The sequence below is a fragment of the Toxorhynchites rutilus genome, chromosome 3 (assembly GCF_029784135.1).
Source record: "Toxorhynchites rutilus septentrionalis strain SRP chromosome 3, ASM2978413v1, whole genome shotgun sequence".
Lineage (NCBI taxonomy): Eukaryota > Metazoa > Arthropoda > Insecta > Diptera > Culicidae > Toxorhynchites > Toxorhynchites rutilus.
In genome coordinates, this window is record NC_073746.1 from 1,421,465 (window position 1) to 1,440,649 (window position 19,185).

Genomic DNA, 19,185 nt, shown 5'->3' on the forward strand with positions numbered 1-19,185 from the left:
AAAATCACCAGCAAAATGTAACCCAGATACAATACGGAAATAAATAAGGATTTCAAAATACATGAATAAACTTAACTTACACTGGGTCTAAATCTGGAGCATTTACAAACATGGGATCTGAAACCTAACAATTGAAAAAATTCATTGATGCTCCCCTCAATTTTATTTGACGTTTTACATGTTACTCATACAGAAATCATCAAACATAAAAACACCTGCAGCAAAGTATAAAAAAATATCGATGATCACTGCTGTTTCAACTTCTTCTGTGGTTGAAAAAACATGGAATAAGAATTTTCTATTTAGTTTTGAAACTCACTACACTTAATTATCACTATTTGATTACCTGACGTGCAATTCTGAAGATATTGAGTCTGTGCGCAAAAATGTTTGTTTTGATTCCACGAACGACGAAAATAAACATAGGCGCGGAATGCGTTAGGGCGTTCCAATATTCTCCTTGTGGCTTTCATATAGTGGGTTAAGATATAGTGTTTACTAAAAAAATATATCACTTCAATCCATCATTTCTAGTAAAAGTAATGGCTTCCGTTTCAAATTACCCCGTGTTCTAAATTGCCCCGGTGTACCTTATTTTCTTTGGTTACATTTCGAGCAGAGATGTATGTTTATACTTACAAACAGGGTTGTTTGGTCAGAACAGGCATTATACGTACAGAAGAAATTTTGTTAAAATTATCAAAGTGAAAAATGCATATTCCTCCTAAATAAAATGATGTCGGCGAAGATACCAATAACTTCTAATTACAACTGACATTTTTTGTAGCCGATGGAATGACAATTTTATCATTTGAATTATAAGCATACCATCCTACGAGAATATTCTGAGGTGGTGGAGTCTTAAAATTGATCCATATGGTTATAGCAACAATTTGAAATTTCAAGTAATTCACGAAAATGGTCAAGGCTCTCATATTTTTTTGCACTCTTTCATAAGAATTTGATTAGATTCTACAATAAAACTTATAACAATATTTTTTTAACAATATTTTCAAAAAAAGTTAAATCTTGTTAATGTTTACACAGTAAGTGTCAAAGGCACTGTATTGTAAGTTTGTACATCATTAAAATTTAAAATAAAAATGTAATTTATCAATCAGACATAGGTTTCCCGACATTTCCCTAATATAATTTTGCTTTCTATTACGAAGAAATCAAATCACAATAATTGCCTAGTAATGTAATGTAATGTTAAATTCATTCAGATTTCCCCTTCACATCTGAGGAAATTATGGCCGTTTGCTCAAACTACGTACTTCCAGTAACGTCGAACGAATCCCCGCAACGCAATTTCTAGTTTCAAAACTTATTCTCGCCATAAAACATGAGACTGCACTTGGGAATAGGCTCATAGGCGAGAACCGCTTCTCCGCTCAAATATAATTTTTATTACACAGTTATTATCGCCGGTTTTTATCACCAACCGCTATCGAGCCGATGTTTTGGTGTTGTCGTTTCTGTTTCGTTTTTATTGCAACTGGGAATTTCAGTTTGACACCACCATCACCGCGCTTGGTTGGCCGCTTGCTTGTTCAGGAAGTTTTACTTCCGGATGTGATCAGATTATAATTACAGGTCCAGCTTGGCGAAATAAAAACATGGACCAGCGAAGCTGGCGTGGAAGAGTGCTCCCCACGTATCCAACCAGCATTTTTGCGCCACTCTTCGGCATCGTTATTGTTGCTCGTTTGTTGGTATTTTTCGATGCTTGCGGTTGTAGTTAGAGTAGTAGGAGAAATTTTCAGTTATAAATATAGACCACAGAATTGTTCGCTGGATGATCGCATTCAACGGTTTGATGTACTAGCACACAACAGATTCCATTGTTGTTGCTCTCGGCGGGGCTTAGATTGGTGCCCACAGATATCGACCTTTTCCTCTCGCTTGCCTCGGACTCCGTGTCGAAGTCATCAATCTCTAGCCCTCCCCCCGAAACAATCTAAATAACAATATTACGACAGTATGATTATTACTTTTTCATAAGCATTCGACTAATTGTGACTGAAATGATTGCGGCACGCAGAGCAACGAATATCGGACCGAAGAAATGAGAAAGGGTATGCAACTCATTCATTGTTGGTTGGTTGGTTGTTGGGGCCTGTAGCGGAGGAAGAAAATTGGCACATGATGAACAACTATAGAAACGGCGAAATTGTTCAATGCCAATTGCGGTGCAATGAACCTGCGAATTATTTCGGAGTCGTGCAGAGAAAGCTCCGACAACTGCGTTTTCGTTATTTAACTATATCGAAGGGCGCAATGGGTGCTCGAGTTATGTGCCGAAATTAACTGAAAAGGGATGTTTTTGAAGTCACTCCAAAATCTCTTCAAATAATTATTTATAATAAGAGAGCTATTTTTACCTTTTCATGTTTTTTTTTCTCGCTCTTGATTTCGGTTGCAATTGATAAGAAACTGGCCAAATCAACACTGTTTACAATTTTTTTTTTCAAATTTAACATTGAATGTGTTTTACCGTTCATGAATGTACTTGATGATAAAAACATCTACAACTGCGAATGCTCGATGAGAGTGGTTGAGCTTAGCTTCTGCCTGTTCCAAACGGTGGCGACTACGTGTCATTCGCATTTGAGCGTTGTGTGCGTCGACACTGGAGCCAGGTTAGAAGCAGAAGCAGTTAAACAAAACCTGCAGGTGGATCTTTGATAAAAATTTAATTTCATGGAGCAAACTAATCCATATCAAAGAACAATATCGAAGGTGAACATGTTGAATACTCGCATTTTCTTTTCTCTACGCGCGATGCCTGTGTGATAATTTTTCCACCCAAAGTGATGTGTTGGCACATTTAATTCGCTTATAAAGATGGTATTTTGTTTCTCTTTTTCGTTTCGTGATAGATCAATGGCACCACGCCGCAGTTCTTCAATCCGCTGGCTGCGAGTTATCAGGCAGGACCAGGTCCGGGGGCGCCACACATCTACCAACCACCCATTATCACTGGAGGTGCCGGAACAGGAGCAGCAACCGCGACGGGAGGTGCAGGAGGCGGGAGCACTCACACGCATACGCCCCAATCCAATGTGACCCATTCGCCATCCCCTCCGCATGCCATCAACAGTCAATATCACAAAGACGACAGGACACTCCGGCAGCATGCGAAACTGCTACGAAAGTTAGAACAGAAACAAAGAGAACAGAGTAAGTAACTTAAAGGGCCTGGCCGGGTATGGAAGTAAAAGTGCACCCGAACCAAATCACCCTCTCTATGGAAAATATTGTATAGGGTACTAAATAAAAAATTTTGATTTTTTGAAACCCCTATGAGGTTCAATAAAGGGTCTATGGTTAAAAAAGAATTTTTCATTTTTTTTTGCACGCCGTTCTCGATAGCTTCGAGATAAAAATTTGAAAAAAATACTGAAAAAAAATTTCATCAAAAATTTAAGTACTAAAAAAGTTCTTGAAATATTTATTGTTTTTAGGGATTTAAAGATTCACTACTACTTTAATTCGTACTTAAATTTGATTTCGCACCTTTTCTAGATATGTGAGAATTTGCACGGTACAAAAAATATATTTCCAAATTTAGATATTTTTTAGAATTTTGAGACTCATTGCAGGTTTAGTTTATATTTAAATATGTATATTTATTTGTTTGTGTATTTATTCTATGTGTGATATTAGTGGTCTTTTTCAGAATATTTCGAGGACTTCGCGGTACGAAAATATATAATAAATTTTTAATATTTTTTTTTATTTCCATTTTTTTGTGATTTCCTAGCATTTTTTAGATTTTCCTATAATCTATTATTGTATTGTATTCGTGTATTCGTAAAAAGAGCCTCAAATCTTATCACGATTTCCATTTTTTTTTGCACGACACCCACAATAGCTTGTTAAAGAAAATATAGAAAAAATACTCATAGTGTATTATAGTATACCCATCTTACTAGCTTACTATGATAAAATTACCATCGAAAAGCAATTTTTTTTTTAATTTCGATTTTTTTTTTATACGAAATTGGATAATTCTACAAATAGAACAGATGTTGATATGTTCAGTCTTATAAATTTAAATTTACGATTTTGTTAATCATCGATTTCATAAAAATAAAGAAAAATCAGACGGTGAAAATTAGGAAAACAGTTTAAAATAATTGATTTACTGCAAGCTGCTGTTACTTTTCCTCAGTCTCTTGTCAAAGATGCGGAAGCTTTGTTGGGAGATAGGTGCTCATGCAGTCCGGATCTGACTTCAAGTGGGGCTGATAGGGGGCTATCAGTGACTTTTTTGGTCAGATTGTGAAAAAAAATAATGTAGTATTTTTTTTTTACAATTTTTGTTACATTTGGCCGTCTTTAGACGTTATATGAAATTTGGTATTTTAAATGTTTATTTTCACACAATTTTCACTGCTCTTTTTATATAATTATAATTAGAAATATTCTATGTTTCGAGTTTTGATTTCAAAACTATGTTCACGAAATACGTAATACTGTCAAATTTATACCGGGGATTTGTGTTTTTGAAGAAAACACTTTTTTATCATCTAAATTCATATTATCGCCTTCAAAAACGGTTCCTTCTGAATCAATATACGTTTTTCCAGCGCAGTACGTACGTACTATTTTAAAGCAATTCTTGAATACAGCTATAAATCTTGATACATTATGAAATACTCATGAATATAAAAAAAAACAACAAATACAAAACAAAGTACGAACATAGCAGTACTGTGTCGCAAAACATAATTTAATAATTCCAAAATTTCAAATTATGAAAAAATTGTAACGCAAAACCCTCTAAAATTCGGAAAAAACAGGTACCTTCAAATGAAAATTATGTTTTAACCAGCTGTACCCTGCCACGCTTTGCTGTGGCACATTGTGGTTACATGGTTGAGTTGAATTTTTCAATTTTTTATGTTGTAACAACAATCCCAGATATGGCGCCTTCGTAGCCATATTGGTTGCGGGTTGACTTAATGAGCGATCGATCGTGAGTTCAACACTCAAGTCTAATTGGATAATAGGAGAACAGAAGGAATACTCTTACGTCGAAGAATTGCAACTGTGTAATGTTCTTTTTATAGATATGATAAACATGTGACATGTTAAAATTCGGCTCTGTTAACAGTTAAATGCTAATGAGCCTAAAATAAACAAAAGGGGTAGAAAATGAAAAAAATAAAAAAAAAGAATCCAAGATGTGTTTGGTTGTTTTGTATATTGTATCATAGTTTGAACTCAATCGGTTCCGAACTTTTCGAGTTTTTGACGCGTACACAAACGATCAGAACATTCATTTTATATTAGGGTAAGTGTCCCAATCATGGTATGAATTTGAATTTTTGATTAATCCCCTTAAAGTCGGAAAACACCTTTCTCACGTGAAAAAAAATGTTTTTTTCCAGAATCTCTAAGGAGGTGATCGACGGATATATTTGACGAAAAATCCTTTCTTCTACACATATGTTCGAATTTCAACGATGACAGAGTTATAGAACTTTTTTTTTGTTTCAGACTCTGTTGCCTCAAACTGGCTCTACATTGAAAAGTACGCTACGTAAACCGATTCTGTTGCTTTCAATTGAAAGATGAGAGAATTTCATACAGGATATAGTAGTGGAATATCTAAATTAGTGGATTTAAATTACATTTTGGAAGCATAAAATTTAAAAGTTAGTAATTTTTAATGTATAATTAAATTTTATCCCAAAAATTCATACTAAAATTAATTATTTCTACCGATCAAGTTAAAGTTCTCTAACCACTCTACAATTTGTTCTTTGACACCAAACTTCTATCTCTCTTAATTTTGCTACAATATACAATTCCTGGTGAAAATTCAAGCAAAATCTTCAAAAATCGCGATTTTCAATCCACTGTACTTAGAAAAGACACTTAAATTTCACTTTAACGTTAAAACGTTAAAAGACTACATTTTTTTCTTGAAATAAGTCATATTTGGATTTGAATTTTTTTTTTCAAACTGTATATAATTGAATTGTAACGATCACGCAGGAACTGTAATTCCGACACAATCATCTGAACCTTCCTGAATATCCAACTCGATAGGACTAATTGTTTTCAGCGTTTTCCTCAGCTTTTTCAACATTTTTCTAGTATATTGGTATCTGGCATCAGATCACAGCAAATCACGTTTTGTTCCTTTTCGTACTGATCCTTATAGGACTTTGAGCAATCGAACGGTACTGTACTGTCGACATCAGCAAGTTCACGACACATTAATTCTGCCAGCGGAATATCATCATCATCATTGAAGGAAAATTCGGCTTCCCTGAAGCAATTTTAATTAATCTCAGATTTAACCTTATTGATCTTAGAGGGTGAAAGTATATCAATTGCATCCAATACCGTTATATATGAAGGCTCCTAGAGTGCATTTAAGTACAGTAAGAATGCTAAATAACATGAAGGTTAAAATCTTTAATTTTTTTTTCAATATTTCAAGATTTTCTTTAGTACTTTGATGACTTTTTGATGAAATTTTTTTAAATAATATTTCTCGATACACCATAGTAAGATGCACTTGTAGTATTTTTTCATTTTTCATCTCGAAGCTATCGAGAATGGCATGAAAAACATTGAAAATTACGTTTTTTACCACATATCCTTTGTTAAACCTCAAAGGGGTTCAAAAAATAGTCAAAATTTCTTATTTAGTACCCTGTACAATATTTTACATAGAGCGGGAGATTTGGTTTGGGGGCACTTTTTACTTCCAAACCCGGCCAGGCCCTTTCTTTCGTGGAGTTACTAACCTCTGAACATCGGATTTTCTTTTTAGATGCCTCCATCACGACACCAATCAATTCGCCTCGGAAATACACTGAAGTGAATGGCAATGTACGTAAGCACCAACATCAACATCTGCAGCATCAGCAGCCGCTGCTGCAGCATCACCATCTGCAACAGCAACAACAGCAACAAGCGCATCTTCAGCATCAACATCAGGTTTCAGGTGTCCAGCGAAATGGAACATCCTCGGTGGCAACATCAGAGGATGGCGAGGAATCATCGAGTATGCCGGAGGAAGAAGACGACACCCAGACCATCATTGAACATCTCAGCTCAGTCCAATCTCCTCAGGTGAACGAAATAACTTCTAGGTCAGCTCTGTTCCAATGGTCCGCCCCGAATCCACTTCCTCCGAACGAAACACTTCCATTCAATGTGCAAGATTTACACTACGAACTACTGCTCAGTGATCCGGGAAAGGAGAATAAATACAAAAGTATTTTCAAGGGAAGTTCCCTGAGCTGTATGGTGCAAGATTTGCGACCTGGACAGGAGTATACGGTGCGCTTGCAGGTCTATCTGGAACAGCTACATGGTTCACCAACGGAAGCGACGATTTTCAATACCCCTCCTTGTGAGCCCGACATTCCGAAAACGCCTACATTACTAGCTAGAACAAAAAATTCACTCCAGCTTCGCTGGAATGCCGCAACCGACAATGGCGCACACATTACCAATTACATTCTCGAGTACGACAATGGAAAATACAACGGAATGATTCATCTGATCAATTCCCAAAATTGTGATTTTGTGGAAGTGTGCAAAACGAAGGGTAAGCAGTTTACCGTGAACAAGCTGCACCCTTCCACGTGTTACATCTTCCGACTGGCTGCGGTGAACGAGTACGGCCGCAGTGGTTATTCAGATCTGGTGAAATTCAACACTGCCGGTAATCCGCCATCCCAGCCAGCGCCACCGACGTTGCACCATGCGACGTCAACCTCGCTCAAACTTGCCTGGCAGCGACGTTCGCCGAGTGATGGTTTTACATTGCAAATGAACCAAGTGGATCAAGGCTACGGATTTAAGAACATCTACGCTGGGATGGATAACGTGTACGAGTGTACCAATCTAACACGAGCAACGACATTCCAATTCAGAGTGAAAGCCGAGAACGAGAATGGGCAAAGTCCGTTCAGCAAAGAAGTGGTGTTCAAAACGTTACCCTCCTGTCCGGATCGACCATCGAAGCTTCAGGTGAAGGGAAAAATTCACGCCACGGCATTTAAAGTCAAGTGGGATCCTCCAGCGGACACTGGAGGCGCTAGCATCAATCTGTACCACCTAGAAATCAATTCAGGTTCACTTTTCGAACGGATATATAGTGGAAAAGACTGTGAGGCATTGATCGAACGATTAAGTCCGGGAACTGCTTACCAAATTCGTGTTTTATGTGAAGGACCTGGTGGTATAAGCACATTCTCCGACCCGTGTGTAGTAACAACGGAGCCGGTAGTACCACGGGCACCTCCGAGACCATATTGTAATGGTGCTCCAACACCATATGCTGCCTGTCTCATGTGGGATAAACCCGACTACAACGGTGGCGCCCCAGTTCTGGAATACGAAATGGAGGTGGAAACGACAAACAAACTGCGGAATTCCTGCTATCGTGGTAAGGAACAGTTTTGTGTGGTGAAAGACCTCAGCCCGGGTGAAATGTACACTGTACAAGTGCGTGCAATCAATCGTATCGGAGCGAGTGATTGGTCCGAAGAATATTGTTTCCATGCTGGAGCCGCACGTCCTGATCCTCCCTCGGAGCCTAGTATCACGGTCAGATCGCCAACTCATTTAATCGTAATCTGGGAGGAGCCGCATTGCAACGGAGCGCCGATAAGTGAGTACATTCTGCAATCCAGTACTCGCGATGGCGACGACGCTCCATTCCAAACTGTCTACCACGGTCAGCAGCGAATTGCTGAACTGAAAAATCTAGTACCATTCACGACTTACCACTTTCGAGTTTGTGCCGTAAACAGTGCCGGTAGTTCTCGTTATTCTTCAACATTTTCACAGAAGACTCCAGCAGCACCACCAAACGTGCCCGTTTTGGGGCAGTACAAAATCACGGCCAAAAGCATACTTATCTGTTGGGAAACGCCACTCTCCAACGGTGCCCCAGTTACGCACTACAACATAGAATGTGGCGATAGAGTGATATCAAGTGACGCCTCATCGACGCTCTGTAGGAGTGATAGTGAACAGGAGTGTCTGGGAGAAAGTGAAAACTTCGACGCCGACGATGATGAAGAGTATGACGAAGATGAAGATATTCTGGAAGAAGAAACACCAACAGCTTCAATCGGTGATACGGCGGAGGTCACCGAAGCGGATCCGTCAAATGAACCTAGCGTAGACGATAACCCAAATCTCAATCGAAATGAGCTTTTGATCGATGATCTGCATCCGGAGACATCGTATAAGCTGAGGATACAAGCTGTGAACGAAATCGGTACCGGACCGTTTTCAACGTTCATTAAATTTACTACTGCCCCATTGCCTCCGAAACCACCCAAATTGGAATGCATTCAGTTTGGTTTTTCGCACTTGAAGCTACGCTGGGGTGAGGGCAAAAATTTGGCCGATCTGGCCCGTTACTACGTGGAACTAGAGAACAATCGCACTGGAGAGTACCAAAATGTGTACACGGGAACGCGAAGCATGTGCAAGGTGATGAAACTACACGAGCTAACGGCTTACACCTTCCGAATAGCGGTCGAGACCAAACACGCCGGAATGGGTGACTATTCGGAAGATTTCGTGTTTGTAACGACCGCGGCAACGCCAAACACCATCAAAGCACCACGTGTGTACATAGAACCTCTGGGGGGAGGAGGCAGTGGTAACAATTCGCCTCAGCATCCGCCAGCCTCTGTGAACGGAAGCGTGAATAATCTGCATGTCGTCCAGGGAAGTACCCACCTAACCACCGGTGGTTCCCTTCCCTGTTCCGGTCTGCTGACAATCGAATGGCAAACGAGCAGAAACAATCCCTTCGCCGATCCGATCGAGTATGCGCTGCATATGGCAAAGGCGAAAGATCACGAGTTTCATGAGGTGAGTTAAATTAATATTTTTCTTGTTTCGAATTTGATAGCACTGAACCATCTCTTATGTAATATTCGTCCCGGTAATGGTAGTGAGCATTTTAACTGGTCTAACACTTTTCACAAGAATTTCTAATTCAAAAAATGTAAGACCTACAAAATGTTGTTCGAAGATTTGAATATGGTGTATTATTTAATTTTTCATCAGAAAAATATCGAACAATTTCAAAATAGCCCATACAATATTCAACAAGTCTTCCATACATCGAAAGATGGGCGCTATTTTAAGTTTAACTATAAACTAAATTGACATTATTTGTAATTTATGCAAAGAAAGCATTAAAAAATTGATAGAAAAAAACATTTTCTATAGGGAAGAGCCCTTTTTACGATGTATACTTGTTGGTTATTGTATGAGCTTGAGCTTGAGCTTGGGTAGACTGTACACTTCGTAGTTGCTCTTCGTGATTGGCCTGAACCATCGAAATTGCACAAAGAACACAGTGAATGGCGCTTGGGAGCTGCAAACCATTCTCATTGGGCAAGTTTCGGATATTCGAGCTTTAAATAGTCAATAACGACGCCGGCCACGTCCTTACAGTCACCAGCGGAAGGGAAGGAATGTTAGTATGATATTCGCCGCCCGAAGGCCAGAAGGGTCGCCTCTATAGCGTGGTTCCCTAGCGTTTATCATGAAAGGGATAGTTAGTGGGGAGAGGTTAGAATCAGGATTCACTGAGGTAAGTGATGTGATTATGTAAACGCGAAATATCGATCAATCGACGAATAGAAATTCCGAAAAACTTATATGTTACTACACGCTACACGCTGCAGAGATTATCTTTTGGTATCCTGAAAAGGAAACCCTGTAAAATAATTGAACCGGCTATATACATTATTATCAATCGGGTGTATTTTTGTCAAACTTTAATCACGACGAAAAAGATTTATTTTTGGGAAATTTGGAAGGCAACCGAAGAAACTCTTCTAAAGTCAATCGGATCTACGGTATATTCCATTGTTCATCGCGCATACTCTTTATCAAACTCCAGTCGCTACGACGAAAAGTTATCTTTGAGAAACCTGAGAAGGTAACCATGATTGCTCCCCACACGCATCGAGTGTACAAAATAGTCTGACTCCCCTCGCCAGTCACCGTACAGTCAAATCCTCGTATTTATTCCGATTCAATATAATAGGACTCACGGCTACGATGATAGTGGATCCGAGCTCTAACGAAAACTTGATTGCACAACTGGCGAAAATAAACAAACCCTTTTGGTAGTCCGAAGCATACGAGTTCGAACCAAGCGAAGGGAAGCAATGCACTCACACTAATACAATTCCGTGCAGCTGAAATCCCACGACCGTACACAACTCGTACGGCCACATTCTCTCACAGCCGCAGCTTAATATAGACTCTGAATATGATTATAGAATTAAACAGCTACAAAAATTAAAGAACTAGAGAATGAAAGAATGATAATTTGTGATCTCGAGAATTAGATGATTAAAGAATAAATTCATGTGACTGATTAACGTAGCTTTTTCAAAAAATTTAGAAGAGCTTAGCTTGGGTTACTAGCAATTAATGATGTTTGCAATTCTTCCGAATCCTTCAATAACCGGTTATTCGGTAATGAAAATTTCTCTACCGGTAAAACCGGTAAATTACCAGTAAAAAATACTTTGAAAATAAACCATTTTCTTGAAGAAACGGCTTTTATTTACAATAATTAGTTCACAAGAAAACGTTTCGCAAGTTTTTGCTACTTAGTTTGTTGGTTAAAGTAATACTTAGGGACACAAATAATGCTTTGTCATCTTCTGATCATAATTAGATCTCATGAACGAAATTTCCGGAAGAGAAAAACGCACTTTCATAGTTCACCAATGTTGGGTGTACAGTACGAAAAGCATCGAATACCATTGTCATGTATGTGCCTTCGATGCCCTCTGTTAACACCTTTGATTGCTGCGATGGTCGTTCAAGTTTTCTCTTGATGCTCAACTATTCTGCAGGTTCTGCATCGTCCAGTGGATTTTTTCCCTCCTGTTGTCCAGCTACTGAAGTCTGAAGTCAAGAAAGATTTCAAATGCATGCTTGATCAATGCAGTCCGTGACGTTTGATAGAAGACGCCGAAGTCATCATTAATTGTGTCACGACCACGAGCAGAATGATTATTCATATACGCGAACAAATCTGCCTATACAAAACGTTTATCCTTCCTTTATCCTGTCAATCAGGGCTTCAAGTAGTTGCTTCGAAATTTCTGATGGTTTTCCGATAGCTGTTCTAACATAAATTGCAAGCGTCCAATAAATCACTGCCAATTCAGTAATATTAGGGTGGCAATGGATGTATGGAAAAAATTTCATCATCGAATTTCAAAAACCGAAAAAAAAATTCGTTGAACACTCCAAATCCTGTGATTCATTTATAGGGGACCCATCGGTACATATTATCACATTTAATTCGCCCATACTTTCCATCGAAGATCGTTGGGACGATCCCCGATAGATGATAATCTGGAATTCCATGGATATGCTGCTTCATGAACAGATTAAAAAAAATGCACAGAGGAATTGATGTGGTTAGGAAAACAAACACGGTTGGGAAAATACGAAGAAGGAACAGCCTGCATGGAGATGAATTCATGATATGAACTCATGAATCCAGAATGAAAATTTAGCTCGATCAGCTGCTCAACACATCCGAATGAGGAACTGAAGATATCATAAATTGAAGCGATCTATTAGTGCGAGTATGCCTGCCAAAACCTCGAGACTAACTTCTTCTTACTTCATATAATTTGTTTTCTTGGAATTCTTTTTTTGTTCTTTCATTAATCTATCTATTTATATATAAAAAAAAATAGATTTCTGTCTTTCTGTCTGTCTGATTCTTATGAACTCGGAAACTACTGAACCGATCGACATGAAAATTGGTATGCAGGGGGGGGGGGTTTGGATCCGGGGAAGGTTTTCATCATAGTGTGAGACCCCTCCCCCTCTCTAAGGGGGGACTGCCATACAAATGAAACACAAATTTCTACATTACTCGAGAATTAATCAAGCAAATGAAACGAAATTTGGCATGTGGAGGTTTTAGGGTGCAATATATGATTCTATCGTAGCAAGATACTCCTCCCCCGCTCTAAGGGAGGGCTGTCATACAAATGAAACACAAATTTCTGCATTACTCGAGAATTAATCAAGCAAACGAAACCAAATTAGGTATGTGAAGGTTTCAGGGGTGGGGTTTTCACGGTGGTTAGACACTCCACCCCCCTCTCTAAGGGGGAACTGCCATACAAAAGAAAGACACATTTCTGCATAACTCGAAAACTAATCAACAAAATGCCAAATTTGACATGCGAAGGTTTTAGGGGACACAAAACGTTTCTATGGTGATTAGACACTCCGCCCGTCTCTTTGAGGGGGGAAGGGGGGCTGCCATACGAATGACGCATACATTTCCGCACAATTCAAGCACTAATCAAGCAAACGGAACTAAATTTAGCATGTGAAGGTTTTATGGGGAAGAAACTTTTTTAAGGTGCTTCGACACTCCTCCACCCTCTCAAAGGAGGGGGGGGGCATTCAAATGCAATACAAATTTCTGCATAAATCGAGAACTAATCAAGCAAACGAAACCAAATTTGGCATGTGGAGGTTTTAGGATGGAATAAATGTTTCTGTGGTGGTTAGACACACCTCCCCCCTCTCTAAGGGGAGAAAAGGGGAGGGATCTGTCTTTATTCTATCATATTTTCTGTATTAAACATTTATTCCAAGTAACGGACAAACTTGTTATTTGCAAGTGGTTGAAAATTTTTCAACAAGAATTGTGTCTGAAAATAATCTGATATTATAATGACGAGTTTTGGTAGAAGTACTAGGAATTTTATAGTAAAAGGTAAATTCAACGGGGTCAATAAGATGATCAAACAATGAACAGTTCTGCGATTGGACTCATGAACTTGCGCTTGGTAAGAAAACGTGAATGTTTGACGGTATTGATAACAAAAAACAAATTTTGGGCGGGATTAAGTTTGCCGGATCAGCTAGTAAAAATATAAAATAAAAAAAAAACTTAAAATGGAATATAGGCACAATATAACTACGTGGACATTCTAGATATGGCCATAGAGGGGGAAATGGGAATCGAAAACCGCACTTTCTCTTCGTATTATGTTTACAGCCCATAGAAAGTTAATTTCTTTGGCAAAAGTCCATATATTAATATTACCATAAACTTTGCCGAACTCACTATATCGCTATATTGACTTTAAAAAATTATTAGTTATAATTTAAAAAAAATTAAAAAGTTTTCACTAAAAAAATCCCTGTAAAGTGCCCGTCTTCCGCTGTATGGAAGACTTTTTGGTTATTGTATGAACTGGTCACATATTGAATTAAAAAAATACGTTTTGAAGAAAGACGAATTTGAAGTTTCTAAATAAGATTTTTTGTGAAGTTAAATGGAAAATGGGAGTTAAATATATTTAATATTTAATGAAAGTCTTCTAGTTTTTGAGATGAAAATTTTAGTAAGGAATTATGATTTTTTTTTTATTTCGTGTATGCAAAGTTGCTTGAATGGTCTATATTTTTACACCCACAAAGTTTCAATGCGATCTGAGCTGGTACTGCCAATCCCTAAGACGAGTTGGCATGAAAGTCGTCAACTATGTCAAATTACAAGGGGCCCTGCCTGGCCGTAACCATTTTTAAAATTTGTGTACGGTGGCTGCCACCCGAAATTGTAATTTTCATTATAGTATGAATCATTTTGATTGTGACAATTTTTTCATAAGGATGTATTCATAAGAAAGCTCGAATTCTGTCCAATTAAAATATGACTTAAAATAAAATGTTAGAAAAATAACAAATTAAATATACTCAAAATTCGAATTCAGTATCCAAATTTTAAATAGGGTGCACAATGTGCATCTTTGGCATTGAGCGGAATACATACTTATTCATGAACGACTTCTAATCAATCTGACAAACAGTAACGATTTCGCTCATTACCTTATATGACCATTTGGTCTAACTGGAAAAAACAACAATTAATAAGCAATTAAAACCAATTACAATGATGCAGTCTATCAGCTTGTTTTAACACTATTGAATCGCCAAATATAACAGCATATTATCAACTAATCTAAACGTTATATTCTCCTTTCATTCCAGATCTATCGGGGCTCCGATACGCGACACACCATCCACAACCTCAGCTACGGCGTTGGTTACGTGTTCAAGGTGTGTCCGGTTCGCGTCAGATCCAACGGGGAGGAAATCTTCGGTCAATTCTCACCAATACTGCACCATCAGTTGACACCGCATAGAATTTCGTCTAGCTCGCACACACACTCACGCCACCACCCCGCCGGCCACGATGAAGTGGACGGTGGATCGTGTTCAGCGTCGAGAACATATTTCGCCGGCAACATGGTAAACAGTCGTGGTGAGCTTATCCTTGCCAATGCCGCTGTAGGAGGTCAACTCGGTTCTGGTCCATTCGCGGGCCACCATAGTCAGAATTCGATCAACGCACAAACACTGCTCCAACTGCCCAAAGGCAACCTTATTCAAACCTTGTCCGAACTGTTCGAGGCAGACTCTAGTAAAGCGGTCATTTTCGTTCTGATATTTATTGTGTTATCGATGATTGTTGCAGCATGTCTCAAGTGAAGCTTTTATTGTGTATACCATGAGTTTTTTTGTTCTGTACCGTTCAATCATCGAATCATCGCTATGTTTGGAAGGCAATCAAATATGTTCTTGTATAGCGTATCCGTATGAACTTTTAGCTAACGTGTATGTCTCTATCTCTCTGCCATTCTCTGATATGGGCTGTGCTAGTTTTAGAATGGGAATGATTTGGCTGCACTCCAACAATGAGAGGGAAGTCAAAGAAAGGGGTAAACATTTGTTTGCTACATATTTTCGTCATTGTTACACAAGTGCTATTCGATTGATATCACTTTCGCGTCGTGATATCGGGTTTGGTATGTTCGAATCAGCAAATGCGAGAGATCAGAAACAAACGGAAGAAGCTATCACTGCAATTATTATCACTGAAGAAAGTATAAGATATATTCCCTCATCATAAACACAAACAAACAAAACAATTTGGAGCGCTTTTCAGAAAACAACACTGTCGGAACAGTGCCAGGGAACTGTAAAAGGAGCAGAAGGGATAATCGAGATGGATCGTATATGTTAAATTTGCTATATTGTTTATGTTGCGCTCATTCTTATTATGAAAACGAAACAAATGAGAAAAATAAAATATGTGCAGGTTCACTTAAAAAAAAGAGGATATTTATAACGAATCAATGGAAAGCAAGAGTGTCCTTATTATACGCTTAAAGGAAACGGTGAGGTATGAAAGTCAGTTGAAAATTTGTTATCTCTAATCACTGACGGAGAGGATTTGCTGCGTTTTTGTTTTAACGCAATTTTTCGTTTATTCAAATTGTTTGCTGAAACGTGATGTGTGTGAGTATAGTGGGAAAAAGCTAGCGGAAAAACAAAATCCGATGATATGCTAGCGATAACCAGTTACAAGAAATAGCCAATAAACAAGGAAATCTATAGTATTATTAATTATAGACAAAAAAAAAGAAAAAAATTATCGCTAGAGACAAAAAGCGAATGCAACAGAAGTAAACGAATATCTAGGCCTCTAACTGAAAAAAAAGATAAGTGTTAAGAATTACTACCTAAATATTCGATACACACATAGCCACACACAACTTCTCTCTTATTAATGCAAGAATAGAAATTTTTAATATAAACCCACGGAAAACTGAATGCATTCCATGGAAGCTCTATTTCATTTTAACTTTTTTATTATTTAAATTATTACAGGCAATATACTTAGAACGATGAATCAAAACTATAAATACTATCAATTGAAATAGAACGAGAAGCGCCAGCTGGAATCATTTTTAAGATTATTATTATCGTAACACACCTTTATATGCGCAAAACAGTAAAATAGACAAAATCACGCTAACAAGAATGGGCAGATCTGAACTACGATACGTTTGTTGGTTATTTCCTAAACATGCGCTCACACCGAAGGATGAAAAAAAGGAAATATGCACTACGCATACTGCATTAAAATATATATTCCATGGTCTTCCAAAACTTCTCACAGTAGCCAATAGTCACTGGTTTTCATGGTTTCTGGTTTCATGGTTTTCTGTTAGGAAACTGAATATGGAGAGGGCGTGTTCTAGATTCAATTAACAAATTGAGGATTGATTACGTCCGTAAACATCTTTAATCGAAACGGGTGTTAAACCTTCCATCATACGTTCTGGCATACACATTTCTCTTTTATTCGAGTAGTTGCATTGATGACAAAGATATAGATTGTGGTGTGTGAATTATCCAAACCATTGTTTCCAACTCAGCAAGACTCATTTGGTATATGTTCTATTCTTTCCAATTACCAGAGCTTATTCCACGTGCAATTTATTATTTTTTTCTTTGTTTAAAATTAGAAACTATTCCCAAGTGCAACAGTCTGAGCACCATTTGTCCTAGGTTCCTAATTTTAGATGGAATTAAAACTATGATATGTTTACACGAACAGCAAATTAGTCATTTACACGAGGCAAACTCTTTTTACGTCTATTTCTGAAGACCAACGCAAGACACACGAGCAATGTGCATTTCTATGTTCAAGTATTCATTGAGTCGAAATAATCTGTCCCTAACTCAATTCTGAACATTATTTTGATTCGCTTTCAAAATACAACTTGCAGTAAAAAGTGAATGAAAAAAACGTTAGATGACAAAACAAGTTATACGAAAGATCATACTGATGGTAAGAACGATGGGTGCGAGTTCACGTGTCACAATTCTACAGAAATTAATATTTGGGCAAAATCGGTCGTAAATTGTTGATTGTACATAGATTTTAGACCGTCGCGAGATAAAAAAAACATGAAGGCTTTAACAATTTGATTTTAGATTAGGCAGCAAAAAGAGCAGAGAAAAAGATAACTTTATTCGAAATCAACACATACACACAAAATCGTGGGATAAGGGGTAATAAGGACGATATATACAACTCTACCATAGCTAAACAAAAATATACATTTTATTATCGTGAGAAGTAATATATTTAGAGCAAACGAAACACGCAAACGCGGGGAAAGGGTTGCCTGATATGTGTATATGTCTCTATTGTTCACTGTCCTTTTATAGTTTTATTTTTCTGTTCATTAATGTGCATTTTTGTAAATATGTGAATCTTTCTATATACATTCTACATTGTTTCCCCTAAACTTTATCGAATGGTTTAGAGAGCAAAGCAGTAATCAAACGCAAGTGAGAGGAGGAAACGGAAGGATGAGTGGATAGAACAACGGAAACGTAAACACAGGTTTCTGGAAACAACTCTAAATAATAAATACGCAAACAAAACTATTATACACAAACAATTAACAATTGAGAAAAAAAACGTGAAAAAATATTATTAAACCACATATATAATAAATCATAATGGGGGTGTAGTGATTGTATAAATTTTAATTAAAGCATATTCTTTCCCTTAGAAATCGATATGAGATGAGTAACAGAAAAAGCCGAAAAATATTTTTTACGATGAACATTATCTTATTTTCCATTACATTTATTATAATTTGTTCATTAGACGCGTTGAAAGAGTCGTATTTTTAAAGATCTTTTTCGCTTTATTTTTTTATACAAAAACAACTGAAAAAAACAAACAACAAAGTAGGATAGTAATGACCAGAGAGCAAAAAAAGTATATAATCATGATGATAACGATACAAGAGAAATAAAATAGGGAAGCTTACGAAAGGAGGAATGAACCACAACTAGACATCTGTCAATATTATGGCAATTGAAGCAAACGAGATGAACGAAGATTGGGAACGCATCAAGTAGTATGGAAAAATAATATTACAGCAAATAAGCGGCATCCGATGGAATAACATAACAGAATATTAATGCGACAGCAACACACATATAAACAATTGAAAGTGGCAATTGAGAAGGTAAATTAAAATATATATGTTAAAAGTGGACATTAAGTATATAAACAACAAAATATCTTAATATATATGAACAATATTTAATTTAACAGAAATATATTTTATGTAAAAAATATTGAATTCTAGAGATAATCAAGAACATAAAAGAAAGCCAGAGCTTCTGAAGTGCGTGATTCGTGTTCATTCACAGCCTCGCTACAAACAATCGGACGGATTGCAGATTGCGGATAACTTCTAACGGTTGAATCTCGAAAAATATAAGAGCAAATTGAGAGCGGATCGA

At 37.5% G+C, this 19,185-nt stretch overlaps 1 protein-coding gene across 6 annotated transcripts in view; it reads left to right on the forward strand.

Moving 5' to 3' along the window:
- Positions 1–17,543, forward strand: part of LOC129780435 (fibronectin type-III domain-containing protein 3A) — a 105,992-nt gene extending 88,449 nt beyond the window's left edge. For 5 of the 6 annotated variants that reach the window (XM_055788706.1, XM_055788708.1, XM_055788707.1 and 2 more), the window contains exons 4-6: positions 2,883–3,183; positions 6,797–9,867; positions 15,058–17,543. In XM_055788706.1, coding sequence (XP_055644681.1) covers positions 2,883–3,183; positions 6,797–9,867; positions 15,058–15,558 — 3,873 coding nt within the window. In that variant the 3' untranslated portion in view covers positions 15,559–17,543. Of the gene's footprint in view, positions 1–2,556; positions 2,743–2,882; positions 3,184–6,796; positions 9,868–15,057 lie in introns of those variants that run through there. The other variant, XM_055788711.1, reaches the window with a different exon arrangement.
- The last annotated feature ends 1,642 nt before the right edge of the window (positions 17,544–19,185 follow it).